General features: G+C 36.8%; 1 protein-coding gene across 10 annotated transcripts in view; it reads left to right on the forward strand.

The window, feature by feature from the left end:
* Nucleotides 1-23,516, forward strand: part of DMXL1 (Dmx like 1) — a 128,046-nt gene that overhangs the window by 52,621 nt on the left and 51,909 nt on the right. For all 10 annotated transcript variants that reach the window (XM_035697072.2, XM_035697064.2, XM_035697065.2 and 7 more), the window contains 11 exons: nt 3,830-3,949; nt 4,218-4,439; nt 6,796-8,481; nt 9,520-9,627; nt 11,883-12,052; nt 12,591-12,688; nt 13,729-13,894; nt 15,085-15,346; nt 17,111-18,204; nt 18,756-18,947; nt 21,280-21,356. In XM_035697072.2, the coding sequence (XP_035552965.1) occupies nt 3,830-3,949; nt 4,218-4,439; nt 6,796-8,481; nt 9,520-9,627; nt 11,883-12,052; nt 12,591-12,688; nt 13,729-13,894; nt 15,085-15,346; nt 17,111-18,204; nt 18,756-18,947; nt 21,280-21,356 (4,195 nt within the window). The remainder of the gene's footprint in view (nt 1-3,829; nt 3,950-4,217; nt 4,440-6,795; nt 8,482-9,519; nt 9,628-11,882; nt 12,053-12,590; nt 12,689-13,728; nt 13,895-15,084; nt 15,347-17,110; nt 18,205-18,755; nt 18,948-21,279; nt 21,357-23,516) is intronic.

Consider the following 23,516-nt stretch of genomic DNA (forward strand, 5'->3'; position numbering starts at 1 on the left):
ATCCCAAAGAGTTTGAAGGGTTGTATCTTCATTCTCATTAGTTTCCATGAATCTTTTTAATTCTTCCTTAATTTCCTGGTTGACCCTTTCATCTTTTAGCAGGATGGTCCTTAACCTCCACGTGTTTGCGGTCCTTCCAAACTTCTTGTTGTGATTTAGTTCTAATTTCAAGGCATTATGGTCTGAGAATATGCAGGGGACGATCCCAATCTTTTGGTATCGGTTCAGACCTGATTTGTGACCCAGTATATGGTCTATTCTGGAGAAGGTTCCATGTGCGCTTGAGAAGAATGTGTTTTCAGTTGAGTTTGGATGTAAAGTTCTGTAGATATCTGTGAAATCCATCTGGTCCAGTGTATCATTTAAAGCTCTCGTTTCTTTGGAGATGTTGTGCTTAGAAGACCTATCGAGTATAGACAGAGGTAGATTGAAGTCACCAAGTATAAGTGTATTATTATCTAAGTATTTCTTCACTTTGGTTATTAATTGATTGATATATTTGGCAGCTCCCACATTCGGGGCATATATATTGAGGATTGTTAAGTCCTCTTGTTGGCTAGATCCTTTAAGTATGAGATAGTGTCCCTCTTCATCTCTCACTACAGTCTTTGGGGTAAATTTTAGTTTATCTGATATAAGGATGGCTACCCCTGCTTTCTTTTGAGGACCATTTGAATGGTAAATAGTTCTCCAACCTTTTATTTTCAGGTTGTAGGTGTCCTTCTGTCTAAAATGAGTCTCTTGTAGACAGCAAATAGATGGGTCCTGCTTTTTTATCCAGTCTGAAACCCTGTGCCTTTGATGGGGTCATTAAGCCCGTTCACGTTCAGAGTTACTATTGAAAGGTATGAATTTAGTGTCACCATGATATCTATTCAGTCCTTGTTTTTGTGGATTGTTCCACTGAACAACTTCTTAAAGGGGAATTTTAAGAGTCTCTTTAAAATTTCTTGCAGAGCTGGTTTGGAGGTCACATATTCTTTCAGTTCCTGCCTGTCTTGGAAGCTCTTTATCTCTCCTTCCATTTTGAATGAGAGCCTTGCTGGATAAAGTATTCTTGGTTGCATGTTCTTCTCATTTAGGACCCTGAATATATCCTGCCAGCCCTTTCTGGCCTGCCAGGTCTCTGTGGAGAGGTCTGCTGTTACCCTAATACTCTTCCCCATAAAAGTCAGGGATTTCTGGTCTCTTGCTGCTTTAAGGATCTTCTCTTTATCTTTGGAATTTGCAAGCTTCACTATTAAATGTCGAGGTGTTGAACGGTTTTTATTGATTTTAGGAGGGGATCTTTCTATTTCCTGGATCTGAATGCCTGTTTCCCTTCCCAGATTAGGAAAGTTTTCAGCTATGATTTGTTCAAATACATATTCTGGCCCTCTGTTCCTTTTGGCGCCCTCGGGAACCCCAATTAAACATAGGTTTTTCTTCCTCAGGCTGTCGTTTATTTCCCTTAATCTGTCTTCATGGTCTTCTAATTGTTTGTCTCTTTTTTCCTCAGTTTCCCTCTTTGCCATCAACTTGTCTTTTATGTCATTCGTTCTTCCACCTCATTAACCCTGGTCTTAACCCTGGTCGTTAGGACTTTTAGTTTGGATTGTATCTCATTCAATTGATTTTTAATTTCTGCCTGATTGGATCTAAATTCTGCAGTCATGAAGTCTCTTGAGTCCTTTATGCTTTTTTCTAGAGACACCAGTAGCTGTATAATAGTGCTTCTGAATTGGCTTTCTGACATTGAATTGTAATCCAGATTTTGTAACTCTGTGGGAGAGAGGACTGTTTCTGATTCTTTCTTTTGAGGTGAGGTTTTCCTTCTAGTCATTTTGCTCAGTGCAGAGTGGCCCAAAACAAGTTGTATTGGGAAAAGGAGAAAAAGGAGAGAAAGAAGGAAAGAAAAGAGAAAAAGAAAAAAGGAAGAAAAAAAAGAGAAGAAAAAGAGAGAAAGAAAGAAAGGAAAAAAAGGGGTGGGGGAAGCAAACAAATCAAAAAGCAAAAACAAAAACAAAAACATGGGGGAGTATCTTCTGATTCTGCATACTTTAAGTCCCTTGACTTCCCCTGGAACTTGTCCATCTAGCTGGTCTTCTGGGGGAGGGGCCTGTTGTGCTGAGTCTCAGGTGCTAGCACTTGGGGGAGCTGCTCTGCCCCTGCCTGGTGCAGGGCTCAGTGGGGGTTGTTTACCCTGTGAGGACCCAGGAGGAACAACCACGGTGGCAGAGGCAGCTCTGCAGCCCTGGAGTCAGCCCCCACAGTAACTACGGAGCTCTCCGTCTGCAGGGCCTGGAGGCTCTGGGGCGGGCCGCTGATCTGCTTAGCTCGGGGCAGGAGAGTCCTTGCGGTCCTGGGCCCTCCTGGCCTCTGCCTGTGGGGGTTGGGAGGGGAGGCCGGATCTTGGGCTCTGTCCCAGGGCCCAGTGCTCCTGGGCCTGCGCTGTTGGATTCGCTTTCCCGGTGGCTGCGCAGCCTCCTCCGCGGGAGCCGCTGCCCGAGCCCGTCTGAGCTGCTCCTGGAGCCGTGCAGCCCCCTCCGCACGGAGCCTCTTCCTCTGACGGGAGCTGCCTTGGAGCTGCTCCCGGGCCCCACATCCCCTTCTGCGGAGCCGCCGCCCGAGTCCCTCTGAGCTGCTCCCGCCCTGCAGCCCCCTCCACGCAGCGCCACCGCCCGAGCCCCTTCCGAGCTCCCGGGTCCAGCCGTGTGTGCGCGCGCTGCAGCCCTTCAGGGAGCTCGGCGCACTCTCCCCGGGGGCGCAGGTGTCTCTTAACTGTTCCAGGGAGCCCGAGGGCATCCTCGCCCTCCTGCGGTCCTGCTGCAACTCCCTGGGAGGCCTTTCCGCCCGTGAAGATTGGTGCAGCTCCTGCTTCTCCGGGTCGGGGCTCTACTGTCCTGGGGGCACTCACCACGGCCTTAGCCGGGCTCCTCACGGGGCCCTTCCCCTTTGGATGCCTTTTGTTTCTTTATTTCTTTTTTCCCCCCCTGTCTGCCTACCTTGATAGAAGCGCAAGCTCTTCTCACTGTAGCATTCCAGCTGCTGTCTCTTTAAATCTCAGGCCGAATTTATAGATTTTCAGGATGATTTTGAAGTTTATCTAGGTAATTTGGTGGGGACAGGTGATTTGTAGAACCTACTCTTCTGCCATCTTGCCCCGGTATTGTTGCTTTTTAGTTTATTTTGAGCAGCTTGTGTGCTGCTTAAATCATGCAGTTTGACTAAGAAAATTTTTCTCAAATGTGAATGAGGAATACTTTTATTTTGAATCTTAATAAACTTCATTAATAAGTCATTCCATTGTGAAAGTTATTTACCTTGAAATATGTTTGGCAATACGTTTTTATTTTTTTTATTATTTAAATATTTTATTTATTTATTCATGAGAGACACAGAGAGAGAGGCAGGCTCCATGTAGGGAGCCTGATGTGGGACTTGATCTCGGGACTCCAGGACTTCGCCCTGGGCTGAAGGCAGGCACTAAATCACTGAGCCATCCAGGGATCCCCAGCAATACAGTTTTAATTATAATATGTTGATTTAAAGTATCTGTCACATAGTTGCACCTGTTCAGAAATTGCCTTATTATGGTCGAACCTATGTGAATAAGGTCATAGTGATTACTGTAATGTGTGAATTTTTTAAGCATGTCAATTTAGAAATGAAAAGTGTAGCATACATGTAATTATTAAAATTTTAATTTAATACAAATTCACGTAAAAAATTGGTTGCATTCGAACCTTAGGTAAGAGTTTTTTTTTTAAATTCATTTATTTTAACTTGGCATATTTAATAAGTTGTCTCACTTATCCATGTTAATAGTGAAAAATATTAATACCAACAGGCAGCTTACCTAATGGGTTTTCTGAGAAATTCTACCTAATTGTAATTGAGGGCACCCAAGACAACCGTTCATTGTTACACATGTGGAATTTACATTTAAAGTCCACTCCTGTCTCATTGGGTAAGTTTTTTTTTAATCTTTTGAACTTTAAGTAGACTTAAATTAACAAATTATATGTGGTTAGAGCAGTACATGTTTTTAAACCTGTTGAGTGAAAATAATTGTATTTTATTCAGTTAATCAGATTCTCTGATATTCTGGCCATAAAGAATTCTATTAATATGTTGTTTTATTTTTTATTTTTATAAGGCTTTGGGATTATAAAATGTAGCAATTTGAAGATTCACAGGTTCCCCCCCTCGGTTTATGGTTCTTATGTGTTTTATAGATGAAAAAGTAGATACAAAAATATCTGAAGCAGTTTGGCAGCCAGAAGAACATTATTCTTCTTCTCCAGAGAAGATCGTATCTCCTTTTTCACAGAAGTATCAGGCTTGCAGAGCAAATCTCCAGAGTACCAGCAAGTTGACTCTGTCTTCAGAAATGGTTTATAGCCAAGAGTTGAATTTGCCAGAAGGAGTTGAAATAATAAGTGTTAAGCCATCAGCAGGTTTGTATAGTTTGTGAAAAGAGACTAATCAAACTTGGTAATCCATGAATATTTAGTAAGGTATTTAAAAAGAGGCACAACTACCTGTTTGTAAATCATGTTGAAGCAGAATTGGAAATACTATCTTTACCCTGAATTTAAAACTTAAATAAATTCTCAATATGTTTTCAGATTATTCTGCATTTGTCAACCATTTGTAGTCTTAAATATTGATTTCCCAAACAAATTTTTATGGTGTCATTATGAAGAAAAACCCAGAGTTTCCTGTGCAGAGATAATAACATGGTTGTGCCTTATTTGTCATCTTTGATAATACTGGTAGTGACCGCCTAGAGTTGTGTGCCCTATAGGATTCTGACTGTGTGGGTCCCAGTATATACCTATCATCTTTATCCTAGGGCGGCAGTTCTCAAAATGTGATACCCAGACCAGGAATATGAGCGTGATCTGGGACCTCGTTAGAAGTAAAAATTCTTGGGCTACATGCTGGATTTACTGAATTAAAAACTCTGTGGTGCACCTAAAGGCTATTTTAGCAAGGTACCCAGATGATTCTGATTGTACATAAGATAGATTACGGACCACAGTTCTAGGGTATCAAGAAAACCAAGACAAAATCCGTCATTTTATCATTCAGTTCTTTGGTTTTCATTGTCATGGTGTGTATTTTTGTTCTTTTCTACTTCTCTGTCATTTTTTTTGGATTTATGACTTTGAATGCTTCTTAGGGCTTTATTGATATATCAGGTTCTTACTCATTTTTAATTGGTGAAATTAGCAGCAGGAGTTGAGGTATTAACAGTATTCTGATAATTTTTAATTCTACTTCTTTGTATATTTTACTAAAAGAAGCATCAATGCAAGGGAGATTAAAGTTTGAAAATGAATGTTTGCATTGACACAATTTTAAGAGCTGTTCCCTTAGCCAGAACAGTATGATCTTCACTGCTGAACTCCAATTAAGACAATATGGCAAATGTAAGAGAAATATTTCTAGAAACAGTCCTCTTATTTAACTTTGGTCCAAGTAATTTGGGCAGAAGAAGAAGAGTTCTAGGGAAAAAAATTTGTTTTGTTTGGCAAAAACAGCAGACAGTAAAAGCTAGTCTTAAGAACTTATTTTTAATGCATCTCTTAGGAAGGTAAGCTATTCTCTGTTCAGCTCAGACATACCAATGAACAATACTATTTGTATCCTTCAGCAATACTGCTATATTCCTTTAGGTTTTTTTTTTTTTTTAAGAAAACTTAAAATTATGTCAAAATGCTTTTGAAGTATAATGTCCTATATAACATTTCTATATTATAACTAGTCTTTTAAGTTTAATAATTTAGGACAGGAGTTGGCAGACTATAGGCCCGATACCTGTTTTGTAAATACCTTTGATTAAACCTAGCTACACTTACTGATTTACTTTTGTGTATACCTGCTTTTACTCTAGACTGGCAGCGTGGAATAGTTGGAGTAGAGACTCTGTTTGTGGCTAGCAAAGCCTAAAATAGTCACTACTATCTTAAAAGGAAAGCTTGCCAATGATTTAGGAAATTAAGAGTTTATAATTAAATTAAGGACAGGAAATGTGGAGCACCTGGTTGGCTCAGTCAGTTAAACATCTGCCTTTGGCACACGTTATGATCCTGGGTTCCTGAGATTGAGCCCACACATTGGATTCCCTGCTCAGTGGGGAGTCTGCTTCTCCCTCTCCCTCTGCCCCTCCCCCCATTCATGCTATCTCTCGCTCATGCTCTCAAATAAAATCTTTAAAAAAAAAAGACAGGAAACATTTTGTCACGCTTAAGAATCTTGTAAGCATCAGTAGTATCAAATACCCTTCAATTATGGAGGATCCATTTCATAAGTTAGGTAAGCACAGACTGCTCACAAAATGGTAAAAATACTGAAGAGAAGGAGCCATAAGTGTTGACACCATTTTAAAAATGTATTGGTATCTTTAAAATAAGATTTATAAGAATTGGGTAATAAGAATTAGGTGAAAAGAATGCTGGTCTGAGAACCAGGTTCTCAAACCTGAGAATTCAGGTTTTCTAATTCTGTCTTATTCGACCTGTTGGATTTAGCATGAGATACTATACACACTTGGTCAGGGGTCCTTACCTGTAAGATATAGGAATTGAAATTACCTCATAGTTCTCTTTCAGCTCTAGGTTTTGATAATATTTTCCTTTTTGTATTCCTTTTTGAAGTCCTTAAAAGCTTTTTACTGATTTTGTTGACTCATAAACTAAATATAGGTTTTCTTGTTGTTAACAGTGCTTTATACAAGGACTTTAGTACATGAAAACAGAAATATTTAACCAAATTTGACATTTTGTTAATGGATTATTTTTATTTTAGGACATCTGAGTTCCTCTTCCATATATCCTGTGTGCAGTGCTCCTTACTTATTGGCAACTTCATGCTCGGATGAGAAAGTAAGATTCTGGAGATGCAGAGTCACAGACGGAGAATCTGACACATCAAAGAATGAAAGAATGAATCTTGAATACGTTTGGGAAGAATGGCCATTGCTTATCGAAGATGGGCTTCATAGCAATAGTAGTATAACCATCCCTGGTAGGCCTGTAGAAGTTAGCTGTGCACATACAAATAGGTTAGCAGTAGCATTTAAGCAGCCTGCATCTAATAGTAGGTCTTCTCAGGACTTTCTAATGCATGTCAGTATTTTTGAATGTGAGTCTACAGGAGGTTCATGTTGGGTCCTTGAACAGACAATTCATTTAGATGAACTGAATACAGTGTTAGATTCTGGTATTAGTATTGATAGCAATTTAGTGGCTTATAATAAGCAAGAGGTGTACTTATCTAGTAAAGAGAGTATCACATCAAACACAAAGCACTTAGTTCACTTAGATTGGATGTCTAGAGAAGATGGTTCTCATATCCTCACTGTAGGAATTGGATCAAAACTTTTTATGTATGGACCCCTGGCTGGCAAGATACAAGAACAGGCTGGTAAAGAAAGCCTAGCATTTCCTCTCTGGGAAAGTACTAAAGCTGTGCCACTTTCTAAATTTGTACTCTTAAGAAGTATGGACTTGGTTTCTTCTGTAGAAGGCTCTCCACCTTTTCCTGTTTCTTTATCGTGGGTCCGGGATGGTATTCTGGTGGTAGGAATGGATTGTGAAATGCATGTCTATTCCCAGTGGCAGCCATCTTCTAAGCAGGAACCGGTTATAACAGATTCATACAATGGGAGCACTCCATCTATAATAAGTTTAATAAAACAGAGTAACTCATCGAGTTCTGGATTACATCCTCCAAAGAAAACTCTGACTCGATCTATGACCAGTCTTGCCCAGAAAATCTGTGGAAAGAAAACTGCCTTTGATCCATCTGTGGATGTGGAAGATTCAGGTCTTTTTGAAGCAGCCCATGTTCTTTCCCCAACTTTACCTCAGTATCATCCCTTGCAGCTTTTGGAACTCATGGACCTTGGCAAGGTTCGGAGAGCAAAAGCCATCTTGTCACACCTTGTCAAGTGCATTGCTGGAGAGGTTGTGGCTCTGAATGAAGCTGAATCCAATCATGAGCGCCGCCTTAGGTCTCTCACTATCAGTGCTAGTGGAAGCACTACCAGAGACCCCCAGGCTTTCAACAAAAGTGAAAATACAGATTACACAGAAATAGATTCTGTCCCTCCACTTCCTTTATATGCCTTACTTGCAGCAGATGATGATAGCTGCTGCTCATCTTTAGAGAAGTCCAGTAATCAGAGTACCTTAAATAATTCAAACCAGGTGTCAAAAGAAAGTTATGATGAGCTTTTTCAGATCCCAACTTTAATGACTGATCATCATGTGTTAGAGACAGATGAAGAAAATACCAAGCCCAGGGTCATTGACCTTTCGCAGTACAGTCCAACTTACTTTGGTCCTGAGCATGCTCAGGTTCTTTCTGGCCACTTACTTCATTCCAGTTTACCAGGACTCAGCCGGATGGAGCAGATGTCTCTGATGGCCTTAGCAGATACAATTGCAACTACCAGCACTGATATCGGGGAGAGCAGAGACAGAAGCCAAGGTAAAATTAAATAGAATACAGGATTGGGGGAAAAACTGATCATATGTTTACTTATTTACACAGAAAATAATCAAGTAATTTTATAAAAATTATGCCCTGGAAGGTTTTTTAAATCATTATTGTTACCTTCATAGTAGTTTTAATATATGCTATTTTTCCCATAAATCATAGTACTTTGAGAAAGTATACAAAGATTAATTATGCCAGTCATTTTTACCAGAGATCCAACTGAATCCTTTTGAGTTTTGCAAAAATTAACATTACTTAATTGCTTTAGGTACCTGAAAATAAAAGGTGCATTCTGCTTTACTTTTTTTTCGTGTTGTTGTCAGTATTAATTTGATTCTTTAAATATTGAGATTTTCTAAAAAAAAATTAGGACTAATGTCTACTTCTACCTAGGCTAATACAGATAAGTATATTAAAATTAGATCTTTTCCTCACCCAAGATCATTTTTTTCTTTTTAATCTCCTGAGTTGTGAAAAAAAATTGAATGTAGAATTTCCATCAAATCTCAGTAAGATCTGAAATTAACATGCCCAGCTTTGTGCATAGGACATTAGGATGCACCCCTGGAACTATGCTTGAAAGATAAATATACAACTATTCTTTCCTGTAGTAGCAGCAGATTACTGGGATGGGTCTATGACTTGAATCGACATGGAAAATAATTTTACATACTCTACAGCAAAGATTAAACTATTTTAAAATTTAGTCATATTTTAAGTAAGATAAAATCCAAGGATGTTGGGTTATAAAAAATATCACTAATCCTAAGCCACTTAATTCTCTTTAATATTTTTCAGAATACTTAGATATACTACTTTTGTCTGTAGTGTATGGTCACGAAGAAGAAAGAAATATTAGATAATATTTAGACTGATGGCTTTTGTCTATTTCAAAATGTTTTGTCCAGTAGTTGGTGCTGTGACATTTGATTCTTGCCAGAATTATTAACATTTACTTGAATTTTACTAATGAAATGATTTCCTTACAAATACAAATAAGTAAATATTTTATGTTGTTGGTTTTTGTAGGTGGAGAAACTCTTGATGAATGTGGGTTAAAATTTCTTTTGGCTGTTCGACTTCATACTTTCCTTACAACCTCCCTTCCAGCTTATCGAGCTCAGCTTCTCCACCAAGGTGATTTTAGTAGTAATCTACTAAAGGGAATGGGAGTGAAAGTAGAGAGGCTTGAGGACATTTGTTTTTGCCCAGATATGATAACGATGACAAATTTGACACAGACTAAGTTTTCTTCACTTACTTGTAAAACTATTTATTTCTACTTAATTTTCTTTGCTTAAAATACTGGAACATTTTTGGTAGATAGAATTAATGAAGAAATGGATATTGGTCAGTTGGATATTCTGTGTTACATTTTCAAATGCATCATACATTAAAGGCCAATAAATACTGTTTTATTCTCTAACTTCTTTATTTATTTTTTATTTTTTTAAAATTTATTTACTTATTTATGATAGTCATCAGAGAGAGAGAGAGAGAGAGGCAGAGACACAGGCAGAGGGAGAAGCAGGCTCCATGCACCGGGAGCCCGATGTGGGACTCGATCCGTGTCTCCAGGATCGCGCCCTGGGCCAAAGGCAGGCGCTAAACCGCTGCGCCACCCAGGGATCTCCTTCTCTAACTTCTTTAGATTTTCGTTCTCCTGTTTGACAATTATTGAAGTTGTGTTTAACCAAAATTTGAGTAACATTTTTATTACAGAAATAATATATATTCAATTTTTAGTTGTCTTATGTTCAGAGTATAGAACATCGAAAGTGCAAATTACCCCCAAACAACTGTTAACATTAATGTGTATTTCATATTCTAGTTTAGTACCCTTTCAGAAACTCTTATGTAGTTAGTCAGGACTCAGAGGAACAGAAATACTGTACTGAAGTTTAATGGTATTTCTTGGCTATGTGCCCAGGAAGTTCAGAGGTAGAACTGCGATCCAGCGTTATTGGATCTGTAGTTTTAAACATTGTTATTGGGGGGATTCCATAGGTTAGCCTCTGCTCATTGATATCTGCCTCTTGCTCTTGCTTTTCCTTTCTTTCTGTTTCTACTTCCTCCTTCCCCTCACTTTGTATTTAGCTTTGGAAAAGTAAAGCTTAAAATTTCAAGTTAAGGTGTTTATATATGAAACATTATTGACCTCAGTTGAGAGATAATAGGAATCTAAAAATAGTTTAGAATAGCAGTCTGTTCATTGCATAGGGGTTTTCCTTTTTTTAAATTTTTGTTTCTTTTGGGGCATCTGGGTGGCCCAGTGGTTGAACGTCTGCCTTCGGCTCAGGTTGTGATCCCAGGGTCCTGGGATTGATTCCTGCACCAGGCTCCCCTGAGGGAGCCTGCTTCTCCCTCTACCTTTGTCTCTGACTGTATCTCTGCCTCTCTCTGTGTGTCTCTCATGAATAAATAAGTAAATAATTTTTGGGGGGTTTCTTTCTTTCAAAAGACTTGGGTAGTGGGCATTTCAGATTCCTTGGCATTTGATACTAGGTTTAAATTTTGAGTCGATATATGTCAAAGCCACATTTTATAGTTAATACTTGACCTAGAAGTAGTACTGTGAAGAGACAAAATAGAAGCTCAACAAGAAATACCACGTGTATGGGCTAGTAGGTTGAGAGAATTGCTGTTCTCTTTAAATGTTGCTGTTTAAATAATTTGAAAAGTATCTGACATAATAGTTATTATGTGCCAGGTATAATACTATTCTAAATGCTTTAGCTATAGTATTGTAATCCTCCCAACAATGTAATAAGGTAGTACCATGATTATTCACGTTTTATGAATGAGGAAATTGAGGAATCAAGAGACTAAATAAACTTGTCCACTGTCTTGTACTTAGGATTGGGGCTGGACTTCTTGTATACATTCTGATTCTAGAGTCTACATCTTAAGTTCTGTTTAGCACACTGTTCTGTGTCTGCTTGATGCTCTTTGAATTCCATGGAGTTAAATCCACAAAAACAAATGTTAGCCAAAGGACAGTGAGAATCAGCTACGAAGAACAATCATTTCAGCATAGAATAATACTTTATGTGTTTCTCATGTTCTAAAGAAAGATTGTAGGTAGTAGCTACAGAACAAAAAAAATCTCAACAGCATTTGCCATATAGCATTTTTTCTTATCTTTTAGAAAATATATTTTAATTCTGGAAAATACATGCTTTTTGTGGAAAATAATAAAGTGACAAAGTTGTTAGAAGAAGCAAGAAAATAAAAACCCATATTCCCTTCAACTTTAATTACTTACTTGTAACTCTGTGAGTCTCATAAAAAGTTTAGACATTTTTCTGGCAATCATGGAACACACATTTCTGATAATCATTATATAAACATATTTATATTTCTTATAAACATTATTTTTTACTTTTCCTCAGGCCTGTCTACTAGTCATTTTGCTTGGGCATTTCACTCAGTAGCAGAAGAAGAGCTGCTGAACATGTTGCCAGCCATGCAGAAAGAGGATCCTACTTGGTCTGAACTGAGAGCCATGGGTGTGGGGTGGTGGGTCCGAAATACCCGTACCTTACGCAAGTGCATAGAAAAGGTAAGCTGTGTTTTATTTTGGTATTAAAAAATAACTAGTATATTTTGGGTGTTTTTTTTTTTCTCTCTTTTAAAGATTGAAGCTATAAAATGCTTTTAAATAGCCATTATATTTCAAAATACCGCAGTAATACAGGTTTTTAATGTTTATATTCCAATTCTTAAATTACTAGTTGATACATGTATTTAGTAGTATATGTCTGATTTTTACAAAATAATGTGTATACATCTTTGGAAAAATAAAATAGTACTGAAGAGTTTGTAATGAAAAGTGTCATCCTATATTCCCACTTACCTGTGTCTTTGGAGGCCCCCAAGAATTACTTTTGAAATTATAAAAAAACAAATGTATTTGTGTATATGTGTATAATATTTGTGTGTGTGTGTGTGTGTGTGTATACATCCATGCATTAGGGGACATATTTTCTAAATATATTGAACAGTTAAATAATGTGTGCCAGTCTTGAATGTGAGAGAAATTATTTTGTTCATTTAAAAATTGTTTCTGTGGAATTTTGACCATTATTTTCTAATTATAGGTAGCCAAAGCAGCGTTTTATAGAAAGAATGATCCTTTAGATGCTGCCATTTTTTACCTTGCAATGAGAAAGAAAGCTGTGATTTGGGGATTATATAGGTAGGTGAAAAGACTGCGCTTCAAAATGGAAAACTTTAAATGAAAAGACAATGTATGAAATAAAAGTAAAGATTTGTTTTTCTTATTAAGTGTGATTCATGTAGATTCTTAGTTATTTTTTCATTAAAATAGAGATTCATAAGAAAGAAGCCCAGGTGTTTTCCAGAGCAAAAAGAATCTTGATGAGGTCAGTTTAGTTTGGTTTTCAGGTTTATCAGTCCAGAAGAAACTGTTGTTGTTGTTGTTTATTTTAGAAACTTCCCATGATGCCTCTATAGAACAAAGAACTAAATCAAAACCTTGCATCTGGGGTGGGGAAGAAGATGAATTGGTGGAATCTTGAACAGGGATCCACCCTCTCCCCTACTAGGAGTTTTTGGATTGGGTCATCCCTCCAAAGTACCCTCCTGCTGCGGTCCCTGACCTAACCCCATTCTTGAGCTAGGGTCACTAGGAATTTCTCTCTTTCACAAGTTTTCAGCAAGACTTGATAAACATGATCACCAAGAATAGTTTACCATTTGTTTTGCATTCAGTCCCAGTTTTCTTAGGAGAATCCGTATGTATGGCAACCTTTGGGGGAAAATCATGGGCACTGGTCGGTTTCCTAAGAGACTAGAGATTTTAAGATTTTTTTTGAATCAAGATAGATTCCTTAGGTTTCAGTTACCAGTCCTCCTCAGATGGCAGCAGGGATGAGGGTGATTGATGAAGTTTAAATGATGAAGTATGTATTTTATATATATAAGTTAATATAAAGTATATATTTTCTATGGATTTAAGCATAATTTCTCAAAGTACTGCTAAAGCAGTCTTCTTTATAGTTTGAAAGAAGTTTTTTCTCAATAATCTCTGAGATTTATGTGAAGAAGCAGATGTTTACTGTGCTCTTTTTGCTCAGAAAAGAAGCAGTTGTATAGTAATTTATACACTGGCAAGTGTTTCTTTTGAGTCCTAACTTTTAAATGGCTAACTTTGGTTAAAATTGGTTCTGACTATAGAAACATTGTTTCAGATTTTTCATTTTTTTTTCTTTATAGATCCCAAAAAGACCCCAGGATGACACAGTTTTTTGGACACAATTTTGAGGATGAGAGATGGCGTAAAGCAGCTTTAAAGAATGCTTTTTCTTTGTTAGGCAAACAAAGATTTGAACATTCTGCAGCATTTTTTCTTTTAGCTGGTTGCCTTAGAGATGCAATTGAGGTAATCATGAAACTTTTTTTAAAAAGCATTGTCATCCTTTTAAGTTCTTTCTATAGGCTTAATTTTTATTTTTTAATTTCAATTTAAGAATAGTGGAAATTATGTAAGCCTAAATAAATACTTAGCAATATTTAACAGTGACTTTTAAAATCTTGTCATTTAGCTCGAATGATATTTACAAGGAATGAAGATTAACCGTGTTGTATTGGTTGGTAGAGATAGTTGATCTAACTTTTAAGAATATTATTTATGAGCAGGTCAAAAGAAAGTTTGTCCTGTCATTTTAAACTTACATGAATCTATATTTGGCTCTGTCTTAGGTGATGAACCTTAGCATATTTTTTACTGATTATTTTTCAGTAAGCCTTAAAAAAATTAAAGCATTTAAGGTATAATGTATCTCAAATTACCCTTTTAAAAAAATTATAGAGAGAGAGAGCATGAGTGGAGGGAGGGACAGAGGGACAAGGAGAAGCAGACTCCTCGCCGAGCAGAGAGCCTGATGCAGAGCTCAGTCCCAGGATCCTGGGATCATGGCTGAACTGAAGGCAGACACTTCAGTAACTGAGCCACACAGCCTACCTCTGAAATTGCCCTTTTGTTCAGGGTTTCGAACAAGTGATCAAAGGAGCTTTTTAATTAGGAAATCATACAGTCTGCTGAGGTAGATGGAGAAGAAAGATCAACAGACAAAATGTCAAGATGCTTGAGTAGCTTGGTCGGTTAGGTGTCCCACTCTTGATTTCAGCTTAGGTCATGATCTCAGTGTTGTAAGGTGGAAAACCGAGTTGGGTTCCACACTGTGGAGCCTACTTAGGATTTTCTTCCCCTCTTCCTCTCCCCCTCTCCCCACTGTCTCTCTCTTTCTCTCTAGAGCGAGAAAGAAAAGGAAGGAAGGAAAGAAAGATGGAAGGAAGGAGGGAAGGGTCACTTGAGTTGAATCTCTTGAGAATTATTTAATAGTTATATACTAATTCTTTTTGCAAGTAAGTAGTACTGGCAAGCAGATTTGCAGTTATTAAATGTCAAGTAGATTTGCTAAAGTAAGCAGTATATGTTTTTTTGTTATTTATTAACTTAGATCAGATATTAACAGTGCTTTTTACTCATTCTAATTAGTAGTCAGTTGAGTTTATCTTAAAATGAAAGATACTCCTGCTTATTTATGACCAGTAGTTCTTTTTTTGAAGGTATGTCTTGAGAAACTGAATGACATTCAGTTGGCTCTTGTAATAGCAAGACTTTATGAGTCTGAATTTGATACATCTGCAACATATAAATCTATTTTACGTAAAAAAGTTTTGGGAATTGATTCTCCTGTCAGTGAACTCAATTCACTGAATGTAAATATGCATTATGATCCTTTTCTTCGGAGTATGGCGTATTGGATTTTGGAAGATTATAGCGGTGCTCTGGAAACATTAATAAAGCAACCTGTCAGAGAGGATGATGGTAAGCTGCATTTCTAAGATGTTAGAATAAATAATTAAATTAGTATTTGTTGGGTACAGAACACACTTGTTGGATGCAAGTTGGAAACATGGACTAAGACTTTAAGGTTTAGGTGGGAACACAGAGTTAAGTATGTGGGGTTTTTTTGTTTTTGCTTTTAGGTGGAAGGAATTCCTTTTTTCAGAAAAATCTTTTGAAAACCAAGTACTTTGGATTTTCTGTTTTTATAAAATCCATTGAACATAAATATTATAAACATTTGAGTTTAAATTTTGGAGAAAATAATGATGTAAAGGTAGTTTTCTTAGGTGGAAGCTTGTGTATTGTTTAAGTAGTTTTATAATTTTTATACTAAAAATATTCAGTGTAAAGAAAGTTGATTTAAGGATTTGATCAATTTTTTATGAGATGAGTGTGGTGGATAATATTTTATAATTTATATTTTTGAGATCTACTCCTGCCTTTTTGTTTTAGAAATCCCATTTGCTAAAGCATTTCTGGAGGTTAGTATAAAATGGAAGTCTTTCTATAAATTATATAAAAATGATGATATATGCTTTTCAAATATTTTTCCATAGTACAATTGAATTGTTTCTGATAGCTGGTATCATAGATGCCATATCATTTGGAGTACTAACTGGAAAAGATTTTAGTTCATAGCTTTTTACATAGCATCATTTAATTGGAAAGTGTGTCATGTGTCTTACTGTGAAAGACTTGTGAGAAAGCCACGTTTGGTTTTTCTGGTGTCCAGACCACCTGAACTGAAGATTGCCAAACTGGCCTCTGTAATGCAGGGGGAAAGAAAAGACCTTCCTTATCACTTTTTTTATACCTACACATATTCATGTCAAAAATGTATTTTGATTTGGGATTAATATAAGATCACATACTTTTAGAGCCAATTAAATCTGTATTCTAAAAGAAAATTTCAAAAGGCAGTAGTGGCTTGGGCCAGGATGATAGGAGTGGACACAGAGAAAAGTGGTTGGATTTGGAATATAATTTTCAGGTAGTCTAGATAGGATTGGATATAGAAGGTGATGGAACTAAGAGTCAAGGATAATTCCTCGAAGTTTTTAGCTGGAGATAAATGATAGGGGCAAGACCAGGAGCAGGTATGAGGGAGTGTTTTAGGTAGAGAAGACTTCTCTGATAACATGGCATCTGAGCAGAGACCTGTCAGGAGGTAGGTCAGTGTAGCTAATTGGGTCAAGAGTAGTTTAGGCCAAAGGCTCACTAAATAAAAAGGCTTTGAGGCAAGAGTGTGTGCATGGAAATGGAAATGTAATGTAGGCCTGTGGATATAGCAGTCTAGATTTACAGGGTAAACTTGGGCCTGAAATAGATGTGTAAAGTATCAGTGCCTTGATGCTGTTTGAAGCCATGGGACTGTATGAGTTCTACATGGAGTATAAATGGAAAAGAGGTCAAGCCCTGAACTCTAGTAGAGATGACGAAGATTGAACAAAGCAAACTCGGAAGGAATGTTGAGGGAAGTAGGAGAATAAGAACTATGAGTGTAAAATTGGATATTCTGTTGTTACTTGAAGAAGTGTGAAATCAGTATAACCTTTGTTTTCCTTTTGTGTTAAAACACTTCCATTACAAATGTGTTCTTGTCTATTCTGCGCTATGTATTAGTGTGGTCTTTTAGTAAGATGTTGTCAAAAGACTAGGTAGATAAAGATGCCATAGTTGAGGAAAAGGACTGCAATACAACTCTTAAACTTTTCTTAGCTCATAGAGTGAATTTTCTTTCAGATCAAGTCATGATGTCAGCCTGTAATCCTGCAGTTTTTAATTTCTACAATTACCTAAGAACACATCCTCTTTTGCTAAGACGTCATTTTGGATCATCTGATGTACTATCCACACACATGGGTTTAACAGGAAAAAGTGGACTGGCAGGAACAATTAATTTAAGTGAAAGAAGATTATTTTTTACTACTGCCAGTGCTCATTTGAAAGCTGGCTGCCCTATGTTGGCTTTGGAAGTATTATCGAAGATGCCAAAAGTCATCAAGAAAACAAAACCTTTTTGCAGAACATCTAGTTTTCTGGATACTAGTAAAGACTATTCTCCTTCTTCTCCATTAAAATTGGATGCAAAGGAAGATAAGTCTTCTACTATTGATTGGTCACAATCACTAATGAATGGTTTTGGCTCTTCTTCGGAAGGTTCCTCAGAGAAGCAGTCAAACTCCACTCTTTCTTTTGACTGGAGCCAACCAAGTGTTGTATTTCAGGATGACTCTTTAGAATTAAAATGGGACAGTGATAATGATGAAGAAAATGAGGATCCCCCACTTTCAATGAAAGAACTAAAACCTTTACAGAGAAAAACAGAGAAAAAAATAGATGAAATGAGTTCTAATTACACAGACTCTCTCAGCACACTAGATGAAAATGACATTTTAAGTCCATCAGAAGATATAATTGCAGTTCAATTAAAATTCAGAGCATGTTTAAAGATTCTCACAGTAGAACTTCGTACATTATCTACTGGTTATGAAATAGATGGTGGAAAATTGCGTTACCAACTCTACCACTGGCTTGAAAAAGAGGTGATAGCTCTTCAGAGGACATGTGACTATTGTTCAGATGGTGAAGACTTACAGGCTGTATTTGGTGAAAATGGAGATGAATTTGGATTAAATGGAGATGCTGAAGATTTGCTTCAGCAAACAAAAATGAAACAACTGAGAGAAAATTTTCAGGAAAAAAGACAGTGGCTTTTGAAATATCAATCACTCTTGAGGATGTTCCTGAGTTACTGCATACTTCATGGGTCCCATGGTGGCGGTCTTGCCTCTGTAAGAATGGAATTGATTTTGCTTTTACAAGAATCTCAGCAGGTATGTTGCTTAGACAATGGCCAGTTGAAATAGTATACATAGGAGAAATGGGTTTCGGTAGTGTTCTTTTTGTCTTTAAATATAAAAATTAAAATTATAAAATTTAAAAATTTTAACATTTAAAATTAGGTAGAGAAGACTTCTCTGATAACGTGGCCTTAAAGTTGTTGGCTTTCTTCATTATGGTTGCTTTATGGAATACTCTTTTTGTGTGGTGCTTTATATTAGGAGTTTGTAGAATTGTGTGTACATAATGGTTTCAGGATCATTTGATATCAGGCCCTGTGATATGGTGAATTCATACTCTGCATTCTTGTGTGAGTACGTGTGAGGTGATGAACTTCTCTTTAGGATAAGAGGGTATTGTCCCTCACTTTTCAATATATTTAGTGGAATGTTGACCTCCTCAGGTCCTGTCTAACTCTTAGAGTTTCTGTTACACTTTTAATTTATCAGTGTTTTGAAGTTTTTCCCCCAGGCCCCTGAATTAGTTAAGCAATGGATTATAACTATAAATAGTCAGTTAACCCTTTATCCCCTTTGTCTTTAAGGAAACATCAGAACCAATATTTCCCAGCCCTTTGTCAGAGCAAACCTCGGTACCCCTCCTCTTTGCTTGTACAGCAAGTGCCAAGACAGTAGTTGCCAACCCATTACTGCACCTCAGTAACCTAACACATGATATTCTACATGCCATTATAAACTTTGATTCACCGCCCCATCCTGACATCCAGAGCAGTAAAGTAAGTACACTTGGTTCATTCTTTAAAACTTACCTATTTATTATGATAAAACTGAAAGAAAAATGTAAAGAAGCACTTTTTAGAAAGTTTTAAACATTAGACTACACATGGGGATTGTTACATTACCATCTTTATATTTTTTAACCAAAGAAAATTTGTGGTTGAGGGCCAGGCTTACCTCACTTTGTTCTTATCCCATTAGGGTACTTGAGGTTTTAATCACAATGCTAGTTATTTAGTCTTATTTAGGCACTTTATTAAGATAAGAGTAATAAGTGTTTGTACAGATACATGTGCAATTCTTTTAGCATTACCCTTAGGCAAAAAGCTGGTTGCTTTTTAGAAATAGAGATGGAGTATTTTGATATAATAATAATTAGTACTTTCCTGTATTACTCTGTAGTATAAATGTCCACATGGTATGTTATACAATAAGGAATTTAATTTTCTTTAGATTGTGCTCATTTTAGCCAGATTGTATCTCATATTTAATTTTAGTAATAAGCATTCACTTGGCATATCAGTTAGCTTCTGCTGCTTATTAACTCCTAAACATTAGTATCTTATAATGGCCATCCCTTATTTTGCTCATGATTCAGTGGATTGGCTTCTTATTTCTTTAATTCCGGCCAGCTGGACTGACCTCTGGATATTTTCATTTGTCTTTAATCAGCTGGTAGGCTGGCTGGATTCTGGATTTGCATGGTTGTGTTTACATTTTTGGTGGTTGGCAGACCATTTCCAGGAGAATCTGGGGTCATAATGTGTCTTACCGTTGACTACCAAGCAAACCAAGGTTCTCTAGAAAAACAGAACCAATAGGATGTGTGTATGTGGGTGTACAGAGCTTTGTTACAAGCAATTAGCTCTGAGAATTATGGAGGCTGAGAAGTCCCAAGATCAGCAGTCCTCAACCTGGAAACTTAGGACCTATTGTGTAGTCCCAGTCTGGGTCCAGGGGCCTGAGAACTAGGAGAGCCCATGGAGTGTAACTTCTAGTCTGAAAGCCAGCAGGCTTGAGCCCCAAAGCCTGTGTTTCTGTTCTAGTCCAAAGGCAGGAAGACACTAATGCTTTAGCTCAGTGTAGCCAGGCAGGAGTTCTCTTTTTTCAGCTTTATGTTCTATTTTGGTCTTCCCCTGGTTGGATGAGGCCCACCCACATTAAGGAGGGCAGTCTTCTTTATTCAGTCTACCACTTCTACCAATGTTAATTGCATCCCACATCAGCCTTACAGGTACACTCAGAATGTTTGGCCAAATGCTGGGTGCCCCATGGTCCAGTTAAGTAGATACATAAAATTAACCATCACCCCTAGGTTATTTCCCTTTGTGGTTGCAAGGATTTAAAGAACAGCCAGAGTAGAATTTGTAAGGCCTTTTAAGTTCAGAAGTTCCATATCATTTTGTCCTCTTGGTCAAAGCAAGTCACAAGGGCAGCCCAGATTTAGTAAGTGGAGAAATAGACTCCACTTTTTGATTGGAGAAGCTGGAAGAAATTCTGATCATTTTTGCAGTTTTCTATATGTGGTCTTACTGTCTTCTTTTTATAATGATATTCTTTATTTATTTTATTTTATTTATTTTTATATTCTTGATTTTAATTCATACCCCACATCTTATTGATAATTGAAGGGGAAATAGCAATTCGATTTTAATCTATGAGTCCCATTTTTATTTACATAGAAGACTGTCATACTTCATGACTAGATCAAAACCTAGTCTTTTAATAGTCTAATCTAGTTTGCTTTCTGACTTGGGTTGTGCTTCTCAAACCTGCTTCTCTTCTTGCTTGTCATTTCATATTTAGAGCTTTCTCTTTCTCAGTACAAAAGTTTCCCTGCAGTTGTTGTCTTTCATACTTTCTCTTTTCTCTAAATAATTTCACTCTCCTTAGATTGCTTGTTTTCTTTAGTAGCTAGAATATATGGTAGCATATTCTTTAATGGCTTGTCCATAGGTAAACTATAATTTATCAGACTGAGCTTTTACATATTTTGGTTGAGGAAGAAGGTTAAATCTTGGAAGGTTTTCTTTTAATACATGGCTTTCTTTTAATACACTACTGAATAGCTAACATCTGTTCCCATTTGTTCTTGAAATAGAAATTAGGTAGCAGGTGTGTGTTTTATGATTTCTGCCAACAGCCTTAGCGTTTTTAATTTGTCTATGTAGTGCAATCTCTATAGGCATAAATGAGTGTTAAGAAAAAAAAATAGTTTATAAGGACAAAATAGGTTTTTCATCTTTTTTTTACAATGCTGATTAAAGTAGGTTTTAAAACAAGTTTGATTTTTTTAAGTTATACTTAAAGTAATTTTGTTGTTTTTTTCAGGTATACGTAATGCATACTTTAGCAGCCTCACTTTCTGCTTGTATTTATCAGTGCCTTTGTGGTAGTCATAACTACAGGTAAATATCTTTTTGTGAAATTTAGGAATGTTTGTGGTAACTGATGAGGTTTCAAAATTTGTGTGCTCTTGCTTTAGAAAAACTATCACAGTCTAAATAATGCAGAAAGCATTTGAAGTGATGAATATTGTTTTTTCATCTTTGAATTTTAACTTATGCCTTAATGGCAAATGAATGTTAAGTAGACCCTTGTCAGTATAACTAATTTAGCCAACTTTTATTGATCACTGCCTAATGCCAGGCATTGTGATATGCACTAAGATCTCCTTTCTTAAAGTCCATCTAGAAACAAATGTGAGTTGATAAGATATATGTATAACATGACATTGCACTTAAGTGGTAAGTACTATAGCGTAGTTATATTGTAGTTATATATAACTATATTTATAATTATATACTAAAATATGTACTATATTATATAATTATATATATTGTAGTGAAAGTCTCTGGTAGCACAATGGAAGGAGTAACTGACATGGAATTGAGAATAATTTGACAAAAGAGTGATATTTATGATTTTTCTCTTTAGAGCCTAAGATTTCACTATAATCTACCTAAACTTTTAAAATATACTGTTTGACACTTTGGTATTTTTCTTTAGTTCTTTGAAATTCTCTTTGTTTTTAAAAAAGTTTTATTTAAATTCCAATTAGTGGTTCACCTGGGTGGCTCAGCGGTTTAGCGCCTGCCTTTGGCCCAGGGTGTGATCCCAGAGTCCTGGGATTGAGTCCCACATTGGGCTCCCTGCATGGAGCCTGCTTCTCTCTCTGTCTCTGCCTCTCTCTTTCTGTGTCTCTCATGAATAAATAAATAGTATCATAAAAATAAAAAAATAAATTCCAGTTAGATAACACAGTGTAATATTAGTTTCAGGTGTACAGGGTAGTGATTGCACCTGTTGCTCATCCTCTTTAATCCCCATCTCTGTTTCCCCAGTTCGACCCCTCTCTTCCCTCCAGTGGCCATCAGTATATTCTCTATAAGAGTCTGTTTCTTGGTTTGCCTCTTCTTTTTCCCCTATGATCCTTTGTTTCTTGACTTTATTTCTTTAAATATTTTGTCTTCTCTCTTGTATTTCTTACTAGACAGGTATTGGAACTTACAGGTTTCTCTTTTTCTCTTTTAGCTTTCATTTCATTGTTTTTCTTTATTTTTGCTTCATTTCAAGAGAAACCCTTGTTCATTTTTCAGACACTAACTCGTTCTTCAGTCTTCATGTCCTTTATTTAGCCTGAGTTTGTTTTAGAAATAGTTTTTTATTTTTAAGATCTCTGGTTGATTTTAATGACCACTTTTATTTTTGTAACTTATTGTCTGTATTTCTGAATTGTTTTAACCTGAGTATAAAGCACCTTCTGTCATGTTCTAATAATAAGTCTGCTTTCTCGGGTGCAGGTCATTCACTGAGTTTGTTATTTCTTAGCTGATGTTAGCCTCTGTTGGTGTTGATTTCTGATTGTTTTATGTGTTTGCATTCTCTCATGGGAGTCTCAGTGTACTCCTCTGCTTCTGCATTCCACAGGTGGCTTCAGTTTGATTTTTTCATCCTCCAGGAGTTCACTTTCTTGTTTTTGAGTGTGGCCTTTTTTTTTTCCCTCAACATATGTTTATCTTTTTCATCATTTCCATAGGCTGATTGTAGTAGACGGGGTTTTTTTGTTGGCGGACTGCCATCTCAAAACTGGAAAGTAAGGCAAGAAAAACTATTTACAAATGCGTCAAAATGTTATGACTGTTAGAAGATTTGCCAGCCAGAACAGATCTAAACCAATAAATGTGCTATATTTAAATATTACATTCATTTACCTCACATTTGATATAGAAATTTCTGATAGGATTTTTTAAAAACTTCTATCAGATATTTTTCCTTTTTTTTTTTTTTTAAAGATGTTATTTATTTATTCATGAGAGACATACACAGAGAGGGAGAGGCAGAGATACAGGCAGAGGGAGAAGCAGGCTCCATGCAGGGAGCCCAATGTGGGACTCAATCCCGGGTCTCCAGGATCACGCCCTGGGCCAAAGGTGGCGCTAAACCGCTGAGCCACCCGGTCTGCCCTGTCAGATATTTTCCATAGTTTATGTGAAGCTGCAAATTACTTTGTTCATTAATTTGTTTACTTAGGTTTAGTTTAAAGTACCATTACTTAGAGAAATTTA

Source organism: Canis lupus, chromosome 11 (assembly GCF_003254725.2).
Source record: "Canis lupus dingo isolate Sandy chromosome 11, ASM325472v2, whole genome shotgun sequence".
Taxonomy (NCBI): Eukaryota; Metazoa; Chordata; class Mammalia; order Carnivora; family Canidae; genus Canis; species Canis lupus.